The sequence below is a fragment of the Macrobrachium nipponense genome, chromosome 8, assembly GCF_015104395.2.
Source record: "Macrobrachium nipponense isolate FS-2020 chromosome 8, ASM1510439v2, whole genome shotgun sequence".
In the NCBI taxonomy this organism is placed as follows: Eukaryota; Metazoa; Arthropoda; class Malacostraca; order Decapoda; family Palaemonidae; genus Macrobrachium; species Macrobrachium nipponense.
In genome coordinates, this window is record NC_087203.1 from 51,042,764 (window position 1) to 51,065,925 (window position 23,162).

Sequence of the window (23,162 nt, forward strand, 5' to 3'; positions counted from 1 at the left end):
TTCCTTCGTCAAAATCCCTTTTCTGGGCTCAGCCTGTGCCGCTTCGTGAAATAGTACCAGAGAAATGGCCACAAGCTTGAAAGAGGATATAATATGAGTAAGGGAAGAATAAAAAACAATTGTTATAAAAGTTCTATAATCTAGAAAACTTAAGACTACAAAGATTATTATACATACTTAAATTTATCCATGATAACTTATATTAATCTTAAAACTAGACACAATATAATAGATTATTTACAGGTGTGAGTAATCCTAGCAAAAAAAAAAAAAAAAAAAAAAAAAAAAAAAAGGAAAACATCACAATAAGTGCCCTTTTTTGGCAGCTAAGGCTTTTTAAAAAGGGGGGGTATATGGTGGCAGGATTGCAGGAAGGATGTCAGTGAGGCAGGTAGAAAGGAGATCTGGATCTAATCAACTAAACTACTTAAGCAGTGTCAGGGGAAACTGTTTCCTGCTGCCATTGCTGGAAATTTAAGAGCTTCTAAGGATTTAAGGTAGTGACGTTTGAATACTGTCGGCAATTTCCAGCCTGTATACTTTTTCAGATCATCAAAATTCATATGTTGAAAATAGTTGATCGAGGTAGCTACTGCCCTAATGTCATGGACTTTGGGGAACGAGTTTGGGTTGGCTTGTTTAATAAAGTATAAAATTTGTTGTCTAATACCCTTTAAGGAAATGGTGCCACCCTTTTCTTTCATAAACAAAGGGCCAGAGGATCTCATGGCTGTCCTAGACAGATATGCTCGTAAGGCAGTAACTGGACATAAGGAGGGGTCTTGAGGAAGAGGGAGGATCTTCCAAGGGGCCCACCTCATTGAAGGGTCCTTGTTTTTGTCCAAAAATTGACGATCTGGAGAGAGAAGAGCTTCTCCTGATGGTAGAAATTCTATATGACCCGAGTCTCTAGATAAAGCCGACAGTTCAGATACCCTGGCTCCTGAGGCCAGACTTAAAAGAAATAATGTTTTCCTCAGGAGAGGTAAGAAATCACATGAGTTGTTATCAGTATCTGAGGCCAGTTTGAGAACATCATTCAAGAACCATGACACTGAGCTAGGTTTCTCTGCTGGTCTGAGTCTAGCACAAGCTCTAGGAATAGAAGAAAAATAGGAGTCTGTTAGATCTATTTTAAAACCATACTGGAATATTTTCTTTAGAGCTGATTTAGTGGTAGTAATAGTACTGGCTGCTAAACATTTTTCAAATAAGGATCTGAAGAAGGAAATAGCCAGGTTGGTAGTCATGGTTTGAGATTCGGTTCCCCTCAGAAATTTGGCTAGTTTCTTAACGGCTGAGTCATACTGACGAAGGGTCGATTCTCTTTTATCCGATTCTAGGAATAGGATGCTTTGAGGATCGATATCGGCATCCCTTTTAGCCGCGAACTTCATGAAGTCCATAAAGTTAGGGTTTTGAGAATTCCTGAGGATGCGAACACAGTCTTCATTTGCACTACTTGAGATAGCCTGGGATTGGGAATCCGTTGAGGTCGGAGACCCAATTCCAGCAGGAGTGGGAACCAGTTGCTCTTGGGCCAATTGGGGGCTACTAGGGCAACTTGTCCTTTGAAAGTCCTGAGTTTGCTCAAAACTTTCAGTAGAAGATTCACTGGAGGAAAAACGTATACTTCCACTGATTCCAATCTATGGCCATGGTGTCCGTGGCATGAGCCAGAGGGTCCAGGTTGGGAGCCACATAGCAGGGAAGCTTGTGGTTCGACTCTGTGGCGAAAAGATCCACCTGGAGTCCTGGAACCTGCTGGCAGATCCACAGGAATGAACGCCTGTCCAGAGACCACTCCGACTCTAGAGGGACTGAGCGAGACAAGGCGTCTGCTATCACGTCTTCACAACCCGCTAGGTGAGTGGAGGACAGGGTGCCATTTTGTACTTGGCTGCCAGAGAAAATATGGCTATCATGACATGGTTCACATGGCTTGATTTGGAGCCTCCTCTGTTGATGCAGTGCACTACTACTGCGCTGTCTAATACCAGCTTGATGTGAGATCCCTTGACTGGCAGAAGTCTTTTCAGAATGAGGAATACCGCCATAGCTTCCAACACATTGATGTGAAGCTGACGGAATTGAAGGGAGCAAGTCCCTTGTACTTTTTTGTACTGAGAGTATCCTCCCCAGCCGCTTAGTGAAGCATCCGTGTTGGGAATAACTAATGCCGGAGGGGAACTGGAGAGGAATTGACTTGATAAATTTTTTTACCTCCGCCAGGGCGAGTCGTTTGCGAAGTATCGCCGGGATAGCTGACAATTTGTCCCGGACTTTTGTTTGCTCTCGAAGTTGCCAGACACGGTTTATGTCTTTTAGTTTTGCCTTCAGCAGAACGTCTGTTACTGAGGCAAATTGAAGAGAGCCTAAGATTCTTTCCTGGCTTCTCCTTGATGTCCGTTTGCACTTGAGAAATTGCTTGGTTGCTTTGGCTATTTCTTTCCTCTTGGACGACGGAATTGATAGAGTGTGGGAGTTCAGATCCCACTGAATGCCGAGCCACTGAAAGCGAGAGTCCGGTGTCAGCCTGGACTTGGTCTTGTTTATCTGGAACCCCAGATGTTCCAGAAATTGTATTACCTTGACCGTTGCTTTGTGGCACTCTTCGATGCTTGTTGCCCAAACGAGCCAATCGTCCAGATACGCAACTACCATTATCCCCTGGGACCTTAGTTGTTGAACTACTGTCTCTGCAACCTTCGTAAATACCCTGGGGGCCACGTTTAACCCGAAAGGCATTACCTTGAAGGAGAATGCCTGATTCCCTAGCTGGTTGCTCTTCCGCCACCTCTCTGGCGAAATGCACCCCTAGCCCTGCTGCCCCTCCCGAACCTGTTAAAAGGTTGGAAAGCTTGGCCTTTGAACACTGGGTTGAAGGCCGGGGAGACCGCAAAGGAGGTAGAAGCCTGGCCCTGAGGAGTCAACAGCAGAAATTGCTGTTGAGGCTGGGCCTTTGAAGTGGAGGGCTGCGCCACTTGGGAGACTGGCACTGCCTGCACTACCTGCTGTTGTTGGGTAGCCTGGAAAGGCTGGAATTTCCTCGGCTTTTTAGGCTTTCTAGCTGAGGAAGTCGACTCCGGCTTCCTTTTGCTTGAAAGGCCCCAGCGAACCTTAAGACTCTGGTTGAGTCTTGTTGCCTCATGCTGAACAGAATTGAATATCAATTCTGGGAAAAGATCAGCACCCCAGATCGAAGCAGCCAGCAACTTGTTATGTTCATGGCAGATGGTGGCTTCCTGCAGAACGTGTTTTCTACACTTACGCCTTGCCACAACGAAGTCGTACAAGTCACATTGTACCGTATGCAGATGTGACTTAGCTATCAGCTTAAACAGAGGCTCGTTACCATAAGTCATGGCCGGAACCTCTGTCATAACTACGGTATTGAGAGACCTCCCTAACCTGGTTCTAGTATCAAACTCAGCCTGGATAAGATTGTCCGGGAGCCTGGGGAGCCTTTCGCTGAATTGTGTTATTGCACAATCCGGCTTTAGCTTCCCTACCGTAAAGGTGGCTGGAAGATCTGCCCAAAGATCTTCCGTACCTGGGAGGAGGAGAGACGTGGGCTCCGTTTCCCGGAGCTGAGGCATCGGTTCGTCCCTCATTGCGGCCTGTAGAGTTAACTCTGCCACTTTTGTGGTGAACGGAATGGGGGTCTCTCCGTCCACCACAAAAATGGTAAAGGCACTCTTGAAGGCTTGCATCCTGGTGTTGATGCACTCCCATTCTTTTAGGCTCCTCAGCCAATCTCGCTGAGCCTGATCCCGACCGAAGATTACGGTCTCTTTGGGGATCTTATCCTCCCTCCTCATAGCTGCCTCCGTAAGGCGGGCGTAACCAATGAAGGGGGGTTGCAAGTCAGCTGGGTGGAACTCGAAGTCCTCGAGCCTTCGAGTACCACAATCCGCCAACGTTAGCATCCCGTCCTTAAAGGGGGCATAGGACGAGATCCTCCAAGGATTGCTCGCCGTATAAGGAGGGAGGGTGTTGTAGTCCGGCATGGCTTGAGCAGCCACACCGGGCTGGGGGAGAACTGCCATTGGGTTCTCCCAGAGACCTGCAATCAGGTTCTCCTGACTGGCCAGCCTTTCTGAAATGTTCCGGATCGACTGGCCTGACTCCTCGAAGGAAAGCATCTGAAACTTATCTTGGACCAAGTTTCCAACTAGGCTCCCCATTTGCTGCATGATGTTTGCAGTGAAGGCCTCTGAGTCAAAGGAACTAGGTTCCTGCTTTCTGCTGGGAGTCTTAGGGCGCGTCCCTGTAGAGGTTGAAGGCTCAGGATCAGACAGGAGCTGAGCCTTGTCCCTCGAGGACTTGCCTCTGGACCCTTTAGAGTGAGAAGACGACGATTTGGGCTTCTCTGCTCCAGGATGGTGAGCAGGAGTCTTATGAGAAGCACTAGGCGCTGTCTTCTCAAGGGTCTTTGTTTGCTGCTTTCCCTTAACTTTAGGGATAGGTTGGGTGGACTTCGGTCTAACCGAAAGTTCACTCTCCGAAAATCCTTGGAAGGAAGAGGTAGAAGGGATAGGGGAAGACGATCCAGAATGACCCAAGGGTAGCCCTTGAGCCCCTAGCAAACCTGCCTCATCTAACGTCCTACCTGTTTCCCCTACCACCATGGGCTGGAGGTCCAAATTGAGAGTTGCCACATCGTCAATGATCTCCAAGTTCCCTGGGTCCGCCAAGGCTTGAGCCACCTGATGTTGGATGGTGGCAATGTACGGGGCTGCCGCTTGCGGGTCGATGTAGGATGTCGTGTTTCCGCCGGGGAAGATCAGAGCAGCCATCTTCTTGTCGAGGATGTAGGGCTGCCCCTTGGTGACGTTCCTCCCGAACCCGCCGACCCAGGCTTTCAAGATGGTTGTCGCGGCGTCCCTGACGGCTTGAGCAGCCTGTAAGAGAAGGTTAGTATAAATACTAAGCTAGGGAGACTAAAATTATATGTTTATATATAGATATATCACTTATTAGGACTGTATACATACAGGCCAAATTATACATAACAGTTGTTCTCAGAACGGTACTTACTCCGGAGGTAACCTGATCTACCAGATCATAACAAATAGAGCAATTCTCGTGGTGCCAGACCGCTATGTCCCCGTAGTGAATAGCGCAGACAGCATGGGTCCGGCAGACCTCGTGCCCACAGGGGTCCTGTAGGACAGCATTACATCCAGATTCCTGGCAATGGGTGGCCTGTAAGTGAACAGATACACGAGTATCGACACTAACTAATTGGACTAAGTCCAGGAAGTGATATATTATGACACCGGAGGATACCGGAGTGATTGACATAGGGGTTAGCCTCCCCTTGCTCTCTTAGCGTGAGTGGTGGGTGTCCGATAGAGCTGGTAGACTAGTTTCAGTACGATTCCGGTGTTACCAGAATAAGGAGATTCACCAAACCAGTTACCTGCCTATACGCCGGAGCGAGGAGTACGAGGACAGCGGGGAGGAGCATGAGGAGGCTAGTAAAAAACCAGTTGGGGGAGTGTAGCTCCGCCGTAACAAATACTCGTAGGCAGAAGGAGAACCCGGATGGTGAGCAGGAACTCCGCCGGCTTAGAGAAAACAGAATAACAAATAATAACAAAACAATACGATGTAGAATAAGGCAATATGTGAGTGTAATTGAGGTAGTTGTTTATTTTTTGCTTGTTTTAGTAGTTTAGTACGATAGCGAGTGTTTCGAGTGAGTGCTTTTTTTTATTCTGGCTGCAGCAGAGGTGAATGTGTTTTCAGCTACCTGGACTATTCATATTTTTTGGATTATCTGTCTTGATTTTGACAACTACAGTTCCTCCTTAACCTTCCTCTATCTACATCTTCCCACATAAGCTGTAGAGAAGGAATTGTCCTCATATCTCCCGGTATTGCATTGGATTGCAAACTATTACGTGGAATTGGATTACGGATTAGATTGTTCTTGGAGGATTGTAAGATTGATATTGTTGACGACCCGGAACGAACCTTGATTATGGAAGATTGTGACCAAGGATTAAGATTGATATTGAAGATGACAACTATGGCTGGATCTTGGAATTGATAGTGGAATCGTTCTTGGAGGATTGATATTCCTGAAGTTGATGACTGGAATGAATTTGGATTGAGAAATTGACTGCAGATCATACTGATTGACCTAAAAGTACCACAGGTCACGGTACTGTGGCTCAAGTGCCACTAGTGTGGAGTGCTGCAGGCACTATTCGCCTATAAGGCCAATATATATTATATAATCTTAGTCGGGTTGTTTATATTAGGTTGTGGGTTTATTTTTGTTATTGGTTAAGTGTTAACAAAGTTAGGAAATATAGTGTTAAGGTATTTGAGTGGTTTAAATATCCTTTCATGTAAGAGTCTGGTTACAGATAACGTAAGTAGAAAGTTGTGTAGTGAGGAGACTATCGTCTGTAAGGGGGATCAAGGGTGTGGTGGTTGCTTTAGTGCATCCCGCCACATTATTTTCTCTCTCTCTCTCTCTCCCCACTCGTTGTGGGGCGTCTGTCAGGGGGTAACCACCCACTCAAATGTCTGTCATTACCACCGCAGTACTCTAGCATGTGCAGTACTATTGTAGTACAAATTTTACTTGGTATTTCCGATGTTGGATGGAGATCTTGTCTCCCCCTCCCCCTCTCCTCCCCCCACTCGTTGTGGGGTCTGTCAGGGGGTAACCACCCACTAAAATTTCTGTCATTACCACTGCAGTACTCTAGTATGTGCATGCTATTGTAGTACAAATTTTGCTTGGTATCTCCAATGTTGGATGCAGATCCTGTCTCCCCCTCCCCACTCGTTGTGGGGTGTCTGTCAAGGGGTAACCACCCACTAAAATGTCTGTCATTACTACCACAGCATTCTTGGATGTGCAGTACAATTGTAGTACACATTATACTTGGTATCTCCTATGTTGGATGCAGATCCTATCTCCCCCTCCCCACTCGTTGTGGGGCGTCTGTCAGGGGGTAACCACCCACTAAAATGTCTGTTACCACCACCACAGTATTCTAGGATGTGCATTGCTATTGTAGTGTAAATTTTACTTGGTATCTCTTAAGTTGGATCTAGAACCAATTAACCACCCCTTTTCAGTGCGTCTGTCAGGGGGAACCCACCCTCCAAAATGTCTGTCACTGGTCATTCTATAATCAGTAGAGTGTGCAGATATATTGTATATTAGTTTCATCTGGTATCTCATATGTTGGATCTAGACCCAAAATCTAACAAGCAATTAGTGGTGCTTGTTAACCCTCTTACGCCGAAGCCCTAAAAATCAAAACCTCTCCTGTATGCCGGCGCCAGTTTGGAGTGAGCGCGGAAGCGGAAAAAATAATATTTCAACAAATTACAGCGCGCTTAGTTTTAAAGATTAAGAGTTCATGTGTTTGGGGCTCATTTTTTTTGTCATTGCCTGAAGTTAGTATGCAATCATCAGAAATGAAAAATAATATCATTATCATATGTAAATAATGTGAGATATGGTTAGCAGAAAAAAAAAAAAAATTCACTAGATAATTGTTTATTCAAATGCACGCTGTGGCAAAAAAAACTGGTTAAAGCTAACGAGTTACTTTTTTTTCCTTGTATTGTACACTAAATTGCAATCATTTTGATATATAATACTTAGTAAAACAATAAAAGCAACACCGGAAAAATATTATCACAAAATGATGTACGAATTCGTAACGAGCGGACGTAACAAAATGTTATTTTCAAAAATTCACCGTAATTCTAAATATTGTGCTAGAGACTTCCAATTTGTTTCAAAATTAAGACAAATGATTTAATATTACGATACTGTAAGAGTTTTAGATTAGAATTGCAGATTTCGACCATTTCGGACGAGTTAAATTTGACCGAATGTCGAAATTTTTATATATATATTTTTTATATGCAAATATTTCGGAGATGGAAAAAGCTACAACCTTCACTTATTTTTTATTGTATTCTTCATGAATTTGCGCACATTTTGATATATGAAACTCTATAAAACGGCTAATATGAAAAGGAGCAAATATTAGGATAATGCGATGTAGGTATTTCGGAGCCTTGCGGCCGCGAATCGGCGCGCGGAGTGAAGTTAAATATATTTTTCAAAAATTCACCATAAATCACAATATTGTTCTAGAGACTTCAAATTTGTTTCAAAATGAAGATAAATGACGGAATATTACTAGGCCGTAAGAGTTTTAGCTTACAATTGCGTTTTTCAACTATTTCGGTAGAGTCAAATTTGACCGAACGTGATTTTTTTTCTATTTATCGTGATTTATATGCAAATATTTCGAAAAAAGAGAAAAGCTACAACCTTCAATCATTTTTAGTTGTATTCTACATGAAATTGCGCACATTTTCATATATAAAAACTTTATGTAACAGCTATTTTTAAATGGTGCAAACATTTCGACAATCGCACAAAAAAATTCTGATTTTTTTCGGAAGAGTTACCTCCGCGCGGGGACGTAACGGAAAATTTTTTTTTTTTCATAAATTCACCATAAACGAAATATTGTGCTAGAGACTTCCAAGTCGTTGCAAAAGGAAGGAAAATGATTGAACATTACTAGAATATAAGAGTTTTAGCTTACAATTGCGTTTTTCTTTTCGACATTTTGGGTAGAGTCAGTTTGACCGAAAAAGTTGAAATTTTGCACTTAACGTTATTTATATGAAAATATTTCGAAACTGATAAAAGCTACAACCATGGGTTATTTTTTGGTTGTATTGTGCATGAAATTACGCACAGTTTCCATATATAAAACTTATGTAACGGCAAATTTAAAAGGGTGCAAACATTAGGAAAATCGCACGAACAAATTTATCGGATGAGTTTATCGCACGCAAACGTAAGGAAAAAGTTTTTTCATAAATTCACCATAATCGAAATATTGTGCTAGAGACGTCCATTTGTTGCAAAAGGAAGGCAAATGATTGAATATACTATAATATAAGAAATTTTTAGCTTTATAATTGCGTTTCTCGACCATTTCGGTAGAGTCAAAAGTTGACGAAGGTTGAAACTTTTGCACTTATCGTTATTTATATGCAAAATATTTCAAAACTGATAAAGCTACAATCATGAGTATTTTTTTGGTTGTATTTTACATGAAATTGCGCACATTTTCATATATAATACTTCATGTAAAGGATAATTTAAAATGGTGCAAAAATTATGTCAAAGTGACGAAATAATTTTGAGATGTGTCACTGATACTTTTAGTGCGATAAGAAAGAAATTCGCGCTTTCGCGCTTGCGCGCCTGCGTAGCGATTGTAACAAAACAACACCTTGATCCGTGAACTCCCAGCATCCCCCAAGGCGCGTGATACAAAAGTTTTCGGCTGGTAGGCCTATAAGTATTTTTACCGCGAATTTTTAAAAAAACTTTTTTTGAGCCGACGTATGATACGTCCAATCGGCATACGGGAGACAGTTTTGACTAGACGTTTAATACGTCCAAATCGGCGTAAGAGGGTTAAGGGGACCGTCCGCTATGATGTCTATTTTTTTTATTTATCACGCAGAATAGATAATTTTTCATATATGTTTTAGATATATATACAGTAATACCTTGTTACGAATTTAATCCGTTCCAGAACCTGCTTCGTAACCTAAAAAATTCGTAACCCAAATGGATTTTCCCATAAGAATGTTATAAAAAGCAAATAATGAGTTCCACCCCGACATGAATAACATTTCATTTCATTCTATTTTTCCATTTATTTTTGTTGTTCACTAAGGTTGAAAATTCGTGTAGGAATTACATAAAATTATAAAATTGAAGAATGAAATTAAATATAAACACTAGATTTAATATGCATGCACAGTAAAACCTGAACTTTACCTTTGGCGAGTGTGGCTGCTGGCTTGACGGAGACGGGAGGAGGAGGGGAAGATGAGGAGGAGAGGGTTAGGGCTTGGGGGGGAAATCTCCCTCCGTGAACACTACTGGAAGACTTTCTGGTTCTTTCTCTAGAGCGCACCGTTCACTACGATCACTAATTTTACGCTTTACGCAACACTATGTTGTCTTTCACAATTTTGAAAAAATATTTTTCTATGAGCAAATTTTCTACATCGTCGAGATATAAGGCCGTTGTTTCGTCAATACTGTGACACCTTTTGATGCTTTAACCTGCTTTAATTTCTTCCTTTTTCTTCAAAATAGTGCAGATCGTTGATTGCGACCGCTGAAGAATGCTGCAATGTCTTTCACGCACTCGCCTTTATCATGCATTTGGATAATTTCCTTCTTCATTTCGACTGTAATCATCTCCTTCTTTCTTATGCTTTCCTTCTTGCTGCTTGCCTTCGTCATCTTCGGAGCCATTGTCTTTAGTATTTGGGTAATAGTAATGTATAAGCACTATCACGGAAACACAACACTGTGCGCAAATCACTAAGCAAATTGAAGAGCGTATCACAGACAGATGCGTTCAATCTTACCGCCAGCGAGATATTGAAAGAGTTATGGTTTAAAAAGGGTCAAGGGATGGGTAGGAGGAAGTCACGTGACCCTCGTTAAGTTTGGCCGAAAAAATGCGTTCGCAGATCCCACGCTCATCCGATGTAAACAAAGCAAAATTCGCGCATTCGTATTCCAAGCGAAATTCGTATTCCAGAATAAGGGCGTCTCTTCGAAGTTAAAAAATTCGTATACTAATCGGTTCGTAACCCAAAGTATTACTGTAATACCTTTATCATATAAAAAAGTTTCAAGTCATTTGAGCAAAAAATTTTAGTTTTTATTAGCAAAAATTATGATTTAAAACTTGGTAGAGATTTCTCCGCTAATATGACATCAGTTGTATTGAAAATCATACCATAAACACTTTCTTTATATACGGAAACAATATTCTTGTGTGACAGAATTTTGATTTTGGTTTTTGTTTGTTTTTTATGATTTTTTTTTTTTTTTTTTTTTAGTCTAGACACTCAAAAATTCTAAAAAAAAAAAATTAAAAAAAAAAGAAAGAAAGAAATCAAAATTCTGTCACACTGAATTATGGGATTTTTATTCCTCTTTCCAATGATATCTTTCTCTCCAAAATTGGATAATAAATAACCGAGTAATGGTTACCGACATGAGCATAAGTATGTTTTTGAGTTATGAGCTCCCAAAGATTTGCTATGTAAATTTCGCTTTTTTCTTATAAAAGTCAAAACAACATTATTATAATGACTTTATTTGTACTTTTATTGTTGATTTCTACACCAAGGATCCTGGTCCTACCCCTAAAAGTGGTATTAATACCCTCAGCGTGACACCAGACAATGATGTTGACGGCAAGACATGAGACAATGAGGGCGCTGATAACAATGAATTATCGGGTTTTTATTTTTCTTCAGAACACACCCTGCCGTTCGCTAATCTTTTGCTAGCCTTAGATTGCTGAGTAGCCTTCTTGATCTAGGTAAACGGTTCGGCAATTGCTATAAGTTCACTAAGAAGTTATAAAAACAACGTAAATAGCTAGGGGGGAGACAAACGCAGTGACGAGTGCATGTAACTCCTTTGATGTCTGTGGCGTAACTGAGTCATTCTCCGAGTCTCGCGGCTCTCGCCTATAAATAGCCGCTCTGACCAGCGCTCAACTCACACTACCTTTCATTGCTACCAGATGTATGAGAATCTCGAAAAAAATCTGAAAAAATCCCTGTATATATGCAAAAATAAACACGCAAAAACGGTTCTGTCAAACTCAGTCATACAGACGACGCATTTACGATGACGTCATCATTTAAAAACTGCTATATCTTCATTATTTGTAAAAAGAATTGGCTGAAACTTCTGGAAAGCATGCACGGCATGTTTCTGCATAGATACAAGTAATAACTCGATTTTTTATTTTTTCAAGTTGACATGTCATCCGCCATAGCAGACGGTCCCCTTATGTAAGCCACCCATATATTTTCGGCAGACGGTCAGTTTCACAGTTTTCAAGTCTACTCCTAAATACCAGTAGGGGTTACAGTCGGTATCTGGTTCGTTGTATCTCAATGGTCCGGGCTGCCACTCTAATTCTCTTCAGGGAGATAATAGCTCAAAAAGCTAGTCAAGAATCATCCTTAAACAGGGAACGTTCTGAATCAGAGTCAGAGATGACTGGGATTTCTTCTGGTTTATCTTTATACCTTACTATTAAGTTAGACGTAATGTCTTGTCCAAGTCCTCCACACACTGACGACTCAACTTGGATCTTAGGAGTCAGTCGTCTAAATAGAATGAAGCATGATTCCCATCAAATGTAGCCCTTTTCCAAGGGGAGCAAGGATAAGTAAAAACTTGGGGACCTGTAGACAGACTGAAAAAGAAGGCTGTCAATGTGATGGAAGTATTGGACAGTGGTGGAACTTCTTGAAAAGAGATCGAATAACCTTTTCAAAGAACTTGCCCGACCCACAGCTCCACGCCTCTGGCTCCATTCCTCCCAGAAGAAATGAAGTCTCACTCCTACTGGTATGTGAAGGACCTGCATATTATTTGCAAGTCGACTTCATAGAGGACTTCTTGGTTGACTTCGCTAGTGCTTGTAAGTTGAACTTTTTTCTATTTAGAATCTTGGTTTTTCCTCCAAAAGGGTGCTTCTGCAGAGAGGATGACTTAGCTCCTGTAAAGGGAGTCCTTCGGGCGCCTTGTGAACTAACTGCGCCAGAAGATCATTAGTAGATTTCTTCTCAAGGTCCAACAGCACCTGCTGGACTGTCTTCCAGGAAAAGGTGCAATTTGTTTAAGGGTGAGAACATTAAGGCTGAATTCTGGATAGCTGTTACTTCCCTAGAAGCGAACGAGCACCATAACTCCCTTTTCTTTAGTACCTCCATAGTAAAAAGGGAAGCTAGCTCTCCTAATCCATCCCTCACCGCCTTGTCCACGGAGGGCAAAGCATTCAGCCAATCCAACGCAAACTTTTCGAAAAAGGACTGGCACTCCTCAATTTCCTGACCAAGGCTCCAATATACATAATCCAATCCAGGAAACAAAATACTTCTAACATCTTGAACAAGTTCTTCACAAGATGGTCAAAGTTTTGAGTCCAGAACATTACCTTCGCTACAGTAAATGACCTTCTGTTCACATCTAATGGACCAGAGATGTCCCCTTGAGAGAAGGCAGACACTCTCAAGGACAGAACTTCTCCGGTTGTGTAAAAGCAGTACCTCTTAAATAAGAAGCTTGGGAGGGGGATAGGCGAAAGAAGCTTTTCCTAATTCCCGCTTATTTGCCAACCACTCACTCGCCTTTTTCAACACCTTCTTGGCGAACTGAGAAAGGACTAGTTTGGGTAAACCACTTGTGACTGTCTTCCTATCCATTACAAAAATCGAAGGCGGAGACGATTGGAGAGCTGGCTCAAAGAAATCTGAGTAGTTGACAAGCAAGTACTTCAAGAGACTCATGTAGGCTGACAACACGGGCAACAGACCAAGGTCCTCCCCTATGGGATCAGTTGCCTTCTTCAGAAAACCCATAAGCTCTTGAAGTTGCTGATAAAAGGTCCCAGAGACAATTCATCTTGTGGAGCAATGGGTGTAGAAGTCAAAGCTGTGTTAGTCAAATGATTCTTCTTAGTCAACGATCGATTAACAGGCGAGGCAATCCGCATTGGTGGAGGTGAATGAGTCGATACTCCTTTCAATGAGCGTGGAAGGGAGTCGACAACGTGACAGCAAGTATGCTGAGCAGAGAGATGTGGCACCAGAATATGCCTGTTGCCAGCACATGTTAAATCTTTATTACATTCCTGGCCCCTACACTTCACGCACTTGGAGTGCGGATCATAACAGTTTTCCCATCCTAGTTTCGCAGCCTTTGCTGCAAAACCTAGCTGCTGACGAACTAGAGTCGAATATGCTAATACTCATTTTTATTTAGCAGCTAACAATAACAACCACCAAAAGGGTCCTTCACCAAATCTGCAGATGAACCACAAAAACAATGAAAAAATGATTGCAAGAACCACCAATGTTACTCTGTGGCTGGCAGAAAACAAATTGATGACAGTTGGCTCAGCAGTACCGGGCGTTCCTGAAAGTGGGCTGGACCTATTCACCTACACTAATGACAGCAGTGCCACAGCCGCCAAATAATTTGAACTTTCGACTGCCAGGTAAGAAAGCTTACAACTATGTAACTGTTTGGCAAGTCACTTATGTGAAAATATACTTTGATGAAATCAAGACATTACCATATGGAAAAAAGTGATAGCCAACAGTTTGTCAAGCTCAAAAAACAAACAAACAAACAAAACCCCAAACAACTGAAGCCTCACCTTAGAAAAGAGTCAGCTGCTCTATCTAATGATCCATGGTTAACTGACTCTGGCCATGGTTCCCAGTTACTCTGAAGGTAAGAAAAAATAATAGCAAATCAAAGCTCAAGCAAAACATTTAATTGGAAGAAGTACATAAAAGCAACCTGAAAAAGCTTACCAATTTCTGTCCAAACAAGGACAAGAAGCCACATCTTCAAATTTAGAGGAAAAAAATGCTTTTTCAAATAAGCGCTGAGCAATTCATCTTTACTTGTATTAATAGGTCAACTGCTTCGTAACATAAGGGGTAGTTTATAGTAATAACTTTGTATATTTGCAATAACACTATAAGGTACGTTATACATAAACAGTCATTTAACTAACGATGTTCAGTTGCTAATGTATGGTTAAACAAAGGCATACAAGGAATTTAACATGTTAACCTAAGATGCAAACGATATTTTAAAATGGAAAAGCTAATGATAGCCAAAACAAAGGGAAAAACACAATCATAAAAAACAAAATTGCAGAAGAATAAAATATCTGCTATATATTGTTTTTTGCACTTATCAGAAGACAATATTTTTGCAATTTTCTGCTTATTACTTTAAAAAATACATGTCAGCTATGAACACCATAACTGAGATATGAACTTAGATGAAATTAGAAATAAGAAATGTTTTCACCATGTAGATATCTTATAGCATTAAAATATTTACGACTAATATGCAGCTTCTGAAAAATAAAGCCATAATTTGAGCTAGAATACTACCTGGAATATTTGCATCAATTTCTGAGGCAGGAGATGAGGTGGCAATGCAGGGAGGTACACTCCTGATTCATAGAGACATGCCTCATCTAACCACAACTGCATAGCATTTAGGAGTTTAATAGTATCCCCTGTCTGTAAAGTGAATTAAAAGAATCTATAAAAAAAGACTGCAAAACATTTTACTAGTCATACAGTTAGTAATTGTTTAATTAATAGCAATATGTACTGCAAATAAATTTATACTATAAATCCATCATGATATTACTAAATGTTTATGTATACTTTTACGTGTAAAAGTACACTACAGACAGGTGAGAAAAACTTTATTCTAATCAGGAATATGTAGAATCTACTGGTCATTCTTTTACCAGATACATATGTAACTGTAATAGCCATCATTTGTAATCTTACAGGAGACATCTGTAATAGCCACAATCTGAAATCTTACAGGAGACATAATATATGTACATTATATATAAAATAGGTTTTGATGAAGGAAATTACCATGGCATCAAGCAAGGAATTTGTATTCTATTTAACGTCTATGGGATCGGGACTTACCCTACCACCTACCAACTTACAGTGCACCCAAAGTTGCTGGATGTCGTGGTAGCAGTATTCGAGGAACACTACCTCTGATGATTACCTTTTAAACTCAAGATACTTCTTTCCAAGAAATGTCTCCAACTAAAACCAGGGATGTATCCACTGACTCCATGTGAACCAGGAAGGGGTGGGTTCCACCTTTCTAATTAGGGACACTAGGACAGTTCTCAGCCAATGTAGAGAAAGTGGCTTGTTTGCGATATGGTGTAAGAACAAAAGGCCCACCTGAGATGTTTGCTGTGACATCTATATCAACCAGGAGTGATTGGACTGGGTCCAATGTCTATCTGTAATTCTGAGGTCCCTTAGAAAAATAGCAGATTTATTCTTCAAAGGGTCCTCATTCTTGGCCAGAAAAGGGATTTTGACAAAGGAAAAATCTATTTCTGGGCAATGGCTTGTCGCCCAGTGAAATATCCTTTTAGTTCATATTTCTAAGGTAAAAATTGCTAACATTACCAGAGAAAAACCAAAATGGAATGTCAGAGTACTCTGACTCACTCACCCTAAATAAAAAGAGGGTGTCAGTATGGTTTCTGGGGCGAGTGAAGCCACTACCACGGGCCTCTTGTCCCTTAGATATCTCCTTCACAAAATCCCCCTGCTAGAGAGAGCTGATACACAGCCCACGTCAGCTACTACTAATACCAACACTCCCACACTAACATCAGCGCCTCTAGCGGCCATCCTTTAATATCAGAGAACCAAGCTTGGGCTAAAGGGTGGGGTTAATAAAAAAGGGGGAGATTTCACTGGGCGACACAGGCCATTGCCCAGAAATAGATTTTTCTTTCGTCAAAATCCCTTTTCTGGGCCATGCCCGTGTCGCTTTGTGAAATAGTACCAGAGAATTGGCCACAAGCTTGGTAAAATGAAAACAAAATAAGGAAAGTAATAAAAAGCAAAATAAGTAAAAACTAATATAATCTTGTAAATTATACAAATTAGTGAATTTACACTTAAACTAACTTAGATTAGTTGGATTATTCTTATTACTAATAAAGATTATAGGAGTACAATATGACAATGAATAATAAGGTAATTTATACAATATGAAATATATACAAATGTGAGGATTCCTAGCAAAAAAATAAGGAAAACCTCACTCTATAGCCTTTGCAACTAAGGCTTATAGGTTAGTGGTGAACCTGGTTGGCATGGGTCGCAGGAAGGTATTTGAGTGAGGTCAGGTAGAAAGGAGATCTGGATCTATGGCTAACTACTTAGACAGGGTCAGGGGAAACTGTGTTTCCCGCTGCCACTGCTGGAAATTTTAAAGCTTCTAAGGATTTCAGGTAATAGCTTCTGGATAATGTCGGTGACTTCCAGCCTGTATATTTCTTAAGATCATCGAAATTCATGTGTTGGAAGTAATAAATTGAGGTGGCTACCACTCTAATGTCGTGGACTTTAGGGAAGGAATCTGTATTGGCTTGCTTAATAAAGTACAAGATTTGCTGTCTAATTCCTTTTAAGGAAATAGTGCCACCTTTCTCTCTTAAGAATAAAGGACCTGATGATCTAGTAGACGTCCTTGAGAGGAAGGCTCGTAAGGTGGTTACTGGACATAAAGAAGGGTCTTGAGGAAGGTGAGGTACCTTCAAGGGGCCCATCTCATTAAGGGGTCCTCATTTTTGGCCAAGAATTTTCTATCTGGGGAGAGGAGAACTTCTCCTGAGGGGAGAAATTCTATGTGGCCTGGATCTCTGGAGAGAGCCGACAGTTCAGATATTCTGGCTCCTGAGGCCAGACTTAAAAGGAAGAGTGTTTTCCTTAGTAAAGATATATAATTGCATGAATTGTTATCAGTGTTTGAGGCCAATCTGAGAACATCATTTAAGAACCATGAAACTGAGCTAGGTCTCTCTGTTGGTCTGAGCCTAGCACACGCTTTGGGAATAGACGAGAAATAAGAATCTGTTAAGTCTATTTTGAAGCCCAATTGAAAAATCTTCTTTAGAGCCGACTTATTAGTAGTAATGGTAGTGGCTGCTAAACCTTTTTCAAATAATGATCTGAAGAATGTAATAGCCAAGTTAGTAGTCATGGTTCGAGATTGTGTTTCCTTCCGGAAATTTGCTAGTTTCTTAACCACTGCGTCATATTGACGTAACGTTGATTCTCTTTTATCCGATTCTAAAAGGAGGATATTTTGAGGATCGATATTTGCATCTCTCTTAGCCGTGAACTTCATGAAGTCCATAAAGTTAGGGTTTTGAGAATTCCTGAGGAAGCGAACATAGTCCTCATTTGTACTTGTTGAGAGAGCCTGGGATTGGGAATCCGTTGAGGGCGGAGACCCAGTTCCAGAAGTAGAGGGAACCAGTTGCTCTTGGGCCAATGTGGGGCTACTAGAGCGACTTGTCCTTTGAAAGTCCTGAGTTTGTTCAGGACTTTCAATAGAAGATTCACTGGAGGAAAGATGTATATTTTCTTCCACTGATTCCAATCTATGGCCATGGCATCTGTGGCATAAGCCAGAGGGTCCAGATTGGGAGCCACATAGCACAGGAGCTTGTGGTTCAATTGTGATGCGAAAAGATCCACCTGGAGGCCTGGGACCCTTTGGCATATCCACTGGAATGAGAGCTTGTCCAGAGACCATTCCGATTCTAGTGGAACTGACCGAGACAGAGCGTCCGCTATCACGTTCCTTACCCCCGCCAGATGGGTGGAGGATAGATGCCATTTGTGCTTGGCTGCTAGTGAAAAAATGGCTATCATGACATGGTTCACATGACTTGACTTGGATCCTCCCCTGTTGATGCAGTGTACTACCACTGCACTGTCCAGTACCAGTTTGATATGAGAGTTCTTGGCTGGTAGAAGCCTCTTCAATGCGAGGAACACTGCCATGGCTTCCAATACATTTATATGAAGCTGGCGGAACTGACGGGACCAAGTCCCTTGTACTTTCTTGAATTGAGAGTATCCTCCCCATCCGCTTAGAGATGCGTCCGTGTGAATAACCAACGCCGGAGGGGGGAATTGAAGAGGCACTGATTTGGACAGATTCTCGACTTCCGCCCAGGGGCGGAGATGTTGGCGGAGAACCGGTGGAATGGCTGACAACTTGTCCCGAGACTTGTTGTTTGCTCTCGAACGCCAAACCCGATTTATATCCTTTAATTTTGCCTTCAGTAGAATGTCTGTCACTGAGGCGAATTGTAGAGAACCTAGGATTCTTTCCTGGTTTCTCCTTGATGCTTTTTTGCACTTGAGGAATTGCCTCGTAGCTTTGGCTATTTGCTTCCTTTTGTCCGACGGAATTGACAGAGTGTGGGCGTTCAAGTCCCATTGAATGCCTAGCCATTGAAAGCGTGTGTCCGGCATTAGCCTGGACTTGATCTGTTTATTTGGAATCCCAGATATTCCAGAAATTGAATTACTTTGGTTATAGCTTTCTGGCACTATTCGACGGTTGTTGCCCAAACAAGCCAGTCGTCCAGATACGCTACTACCATTATCCCTTGAGACCATTGTTGAACTACTGACTCCGCCACCTTTGTGAATATCCTGGGTGCCACATTCAACACGAAAGGCATCACTTTGAATGAGAATGCCTGGTTCCCTAGTCTGAAGCCTAGGTACGGGCGGAAGTGTCTCGCTACTGGGATATGATAGTATGCGTCTGTAAGATCAAAAGAGATGGTGACGGCCCCACGGGGAAGTAAGGTCCGCACCTGCGAGATAGTCAGCATTTTGAACTTGTCGCAACGAATGAATAAGTTTAGACGGGATAAGTCTAAGATTATTCTTCTTTTGGTTGAGCCTTTCTTTGGCACGGTGAACAAGCGACCTTGAAACTTTCAATGCTTGACTTTTGATACTACCCCTTTCTGAAGTAGTTCTTCGGCATACTCTGTCAGTTCTGTCGTCGGTTGCTGATAGAAGGTCTTGGATGGAGGGGGACCTTTGATCCAGCTCCATCCTAGTCCCTTGGACATAATACTTTGTGCCCAACTGCTGAACCCCCATCTGTGTCAATAGAGGAACAGTCTCCCTCCTACCTGAGGGTTCTCACTGACTTGGGGCCGGTCGAGACCCACGTCCTCCACGAAAGTGTTTTCCTCTGATAAGAGCTCTTCTGCCACCTCTCTGGCAAAATGAACCCCTAGCCCTGCTTCCTCTACCAAACTTGTTAAAAGTTTGGAATGCTTGGCCTTCGAAGACGGAGCGAGAATTATATGTTAACCTTCTCCTGTTCTCTTGATAGTCCATAGGTCAAGTATGCTAGTAGCAGGTTACGGTACGCCGGAGAAGGAGTTTCACCAAACTAGCAACCAGACTCAATGCCGGGGTGGTACAAGTACGGTGGGGAGAAGCAAGAGAAAGTTAACCTAATAATAATAATAAGATAAATAGACAAGGAGGAGCATAGCTCCGCCGTAGAAATTTAGGCCAACCAAAGGAGACCCCGATGAGAGGGTGCTCCGGCGGTTAGCGGAATTCATACAAAACAATAACAACAATCATAGGAAGCATGTATGGAGCTCTTCTCCGTCACCCCCCACCCCCCCCACAAAGAGCTGGCGGAACCAGTCGATCCCGCCGCTGGCGCGGTGGGAAAGAAGGGGGGTGGTGGGAGACCGGGGTAGGAGAGAGAACGATAGGGACACCAGGGTCTCCTGAGCGCGGACGAACCAGATGGCCAGTCTGACCCGAACGCACCCGGGACCCCCCGTGGAGCCCAAGGAGAGAACGTTATGACAAGATATAATATATATAACCCTACTCCCACACGAGAATCCCGTATCCCCTCCGGAGAGGGGAGGAGGGGAGAAAGCTCGGGTGTTGTCATGGCAACGTGAGCGAGCGGAACGTGCCTCCCCGACCCCCGTAGAGGGAGGGGAGGGAGGGAGGGGTACTGAGCCGGTGGCTCAGTGTGATCGCCTGGCCCACCGTGAACGTGAAATAACCACGTGGATGGTAGGTCCGATGAAGAGGTAGCCTAAGCTACTCTAACCGTCTCAACATGCTAACTAAAATTACAAAATAAAATTACAATATAAAAGAAAAGAAGGGAATCATAGAAAAAGAAAAAGGAACGTCCTAGAGAGGCTAGGAAACTGACCCTGGAGGGAGGGCGCCTAACCACTCGGGAGCTGGGCTCTGCCGGTACGTCGAAACGGAGGGCAATTGCCAGGGTGGTAGGACTAGGAGAAAAGGACATGAGTCCTACATGCCTAACAGACCTAGACAAAGTCACTGACCCTGGGACCTGGCAATGCTGGAGCCCTGATCCGCCGGAGCGGGGAAGGGTGATGACTCGGGGTAGGGGAGCTCGGCCTGAGAACCGAGGAGAGCCGAGCGTAACTGAGCCTGGTGGCCAACCGAGACTTGGCCAGGCAGGGGTCCCCCCGGTACTATATAGGGAGAGCGGTGTTGAGCCGAGCCAGCGACGAGTGTCCTCCAGCTAACTCCCGTATCCCCGCGTGGTGGGGGGAGGAAGGGAGGGAGCTCGGATCGGTTGTCAGGGACAACGTGAACGAGCGTATCTCCCCCCTGGAGGGGGAGTAAGCATGGGGGACCGACGCTGGGTGGCTCATAGCGGTCGCCTGGACCCTTCTCGGTCGTGGGGTGAGCCACGCGGTGAGAAAGACCATGCGATCGAAGGTGGCCTAGGCCAGCCTGAACCGTCTCGACAAGCATGAATATCAATAACATCCTAACAAAACACGGGGGAGAAGGAAGAAATATGATGGAGAAGAGAAAGAAGAGTCCTGGAGAAGCTGGATCGAACCAACCGAGAAGGGAGGGCGACCTTAGTGACTCAAAGCAGCTGGCCTATGCTGATATGTAGAAACGTAGGGCGGTGACCAGGGTAGCTCAGGACCAAAAAGAAAGGACCTAAGTCCTAAGAGAGCCTAACATAGAGACCTGACAACTAAAAGAACATGCATGCATGAACTCTGAGCTGAAGGAAGCGATGTAGGCTACGAGCTTAGAGCGAACTCTTTAACCACCCCCGTGTTGAAAATTACAAAAATAATATCAATGATACGTCAATAATGCATCACCGTTAGAATAATAATGTACTGCTAAATAATTCGAGCACAAACGGTATAGAAGACCGAGTGTAGCACGAAACAAGGGAATATGTGGGAGCAAGCCGCACAAGGCGGCTTGGGAACAAAGCCATCCGGGACGCCGTCTATAATAACCGAAATAAAAGGGTTAAACGGGCCCTTGCCCGGCTATAAATGACATAAAACATTGTTAGCAGTACTTAACTTGGATGCAGATGAGTCTTGACATTGCATGATGAAAGAATATAAATCCAGAGCGAGCACAACACAGAGCAAGAAAAACGCATGCGGTCTGGATCGTGCTAACGAAAAGGAATGACGTCAGAGGCGCTAGCAGCACGGTAGCGGGGAGTGGGCCTTAGGTCGGCTCCTCTCTAGTAGAGGGATTTTGAAGGAGGATGAATCTAAATGGCAAAGGACCCCTGGTAGTGGTTTCACTCGCCCCAGAAACCATACCGACACCTTTAAATAAGGTGAGCGAGCCAGAATATTCTGGCATTTCCATATTAGCTTTTTTCTCTGGTATGTTAGCAATAATTTACCTTAGAAATGTGTGCTAAAGGGACATTTCACGTAACGACACGGGCTGAGCCCAGAATTATTTTTACAAAATAAAATAAATTTATTAGGAAAATCATGTATAACTCTGTAAAATTTACGATTGTTTTGTAAAAGAGGCCTAACAAGGGGTTGTAAAATAATTTTCAACTAATTGTGGAAGGTAAACAACATTTTTTTGCATTTTTTTCCGTACACCATGTCCAATTACATGTTTTTTCTTAAATCAGCCGACCTCAAAGTTTTACCCCAGCTCTTTAAGTGTTAATAAACAACATGAAAATTTGCTAGAAAATAACAATAATAATAATTACAATGATATTTTGAAACCTCCCCTGAAAAAAAGGAAATAACACTAACACACTATTATTTTACCTGAGCATCTTCACTGTTTTCCTCAGCTTCGATTTCTTCTTGTTTAGCATTTTTAGCTTCGTAATGCTCTACGGCAGACCTTACTTTTTTCTTAATCTTCCCTAAAAATGATGAATTTACAAATCCCTGGTAGAATCTCAGAATCACACAGCCACACTCATATTGCCTGGCAATAGGTAAAACAAAACAAAGAAAAGGAAGGTTAGTAGAAAAGAAATGATAATTTAGTGATACACCTCTCAAAAATTTATCAGAACTTTAAAAACAACATGTATATTTTAAGCATACAATCTAAATGGTTTGCAAAAAATTAAAAATTAATGTGAATATCAATATTTTACATCAATACCAAAGCAAATTCCCAATACAGTACATGTCATTGACTTCATCCATAAATTTGATGATATACTCAAACACTGAGCGTACTTGGAAAGAGGGATTTAGAAGTGTGATAGGCTTGATTATCGTAAATTATATGACAAAACTTCCTTTGTCAGCACTTTACCCATACAACTGAGTTCATAAAATCTCTTGCTGAACCTATTTTTCCCAAAT

At 42.4% G+C, this 23,162-nt stretch overlaps 1 protein-coding gene across 1 annotated transcript in view; it reads right to left on the bottom strand.

Annotated features, from left to right (window-relative positions):
* LOC135223095 (ectopic P granules protein 5 homolog) overlaps positions 1–23,162 on the bottom strand; it is a 759,396-nt gene that overhangs the window by 498,758 nt on the left and 237,476 nt on the right. Inside the window, 3 exon segments of the mRNA XM_064261599.1 lie at positions 14,286–14,356; positions 15,040–15,171; positions 22,608–22,773. Coding sequence (XP_064117669.1) covers positions 14,286–14,356; positions 15,040–15,171; positions 22,608–22,773 — 369 coding nt within the window.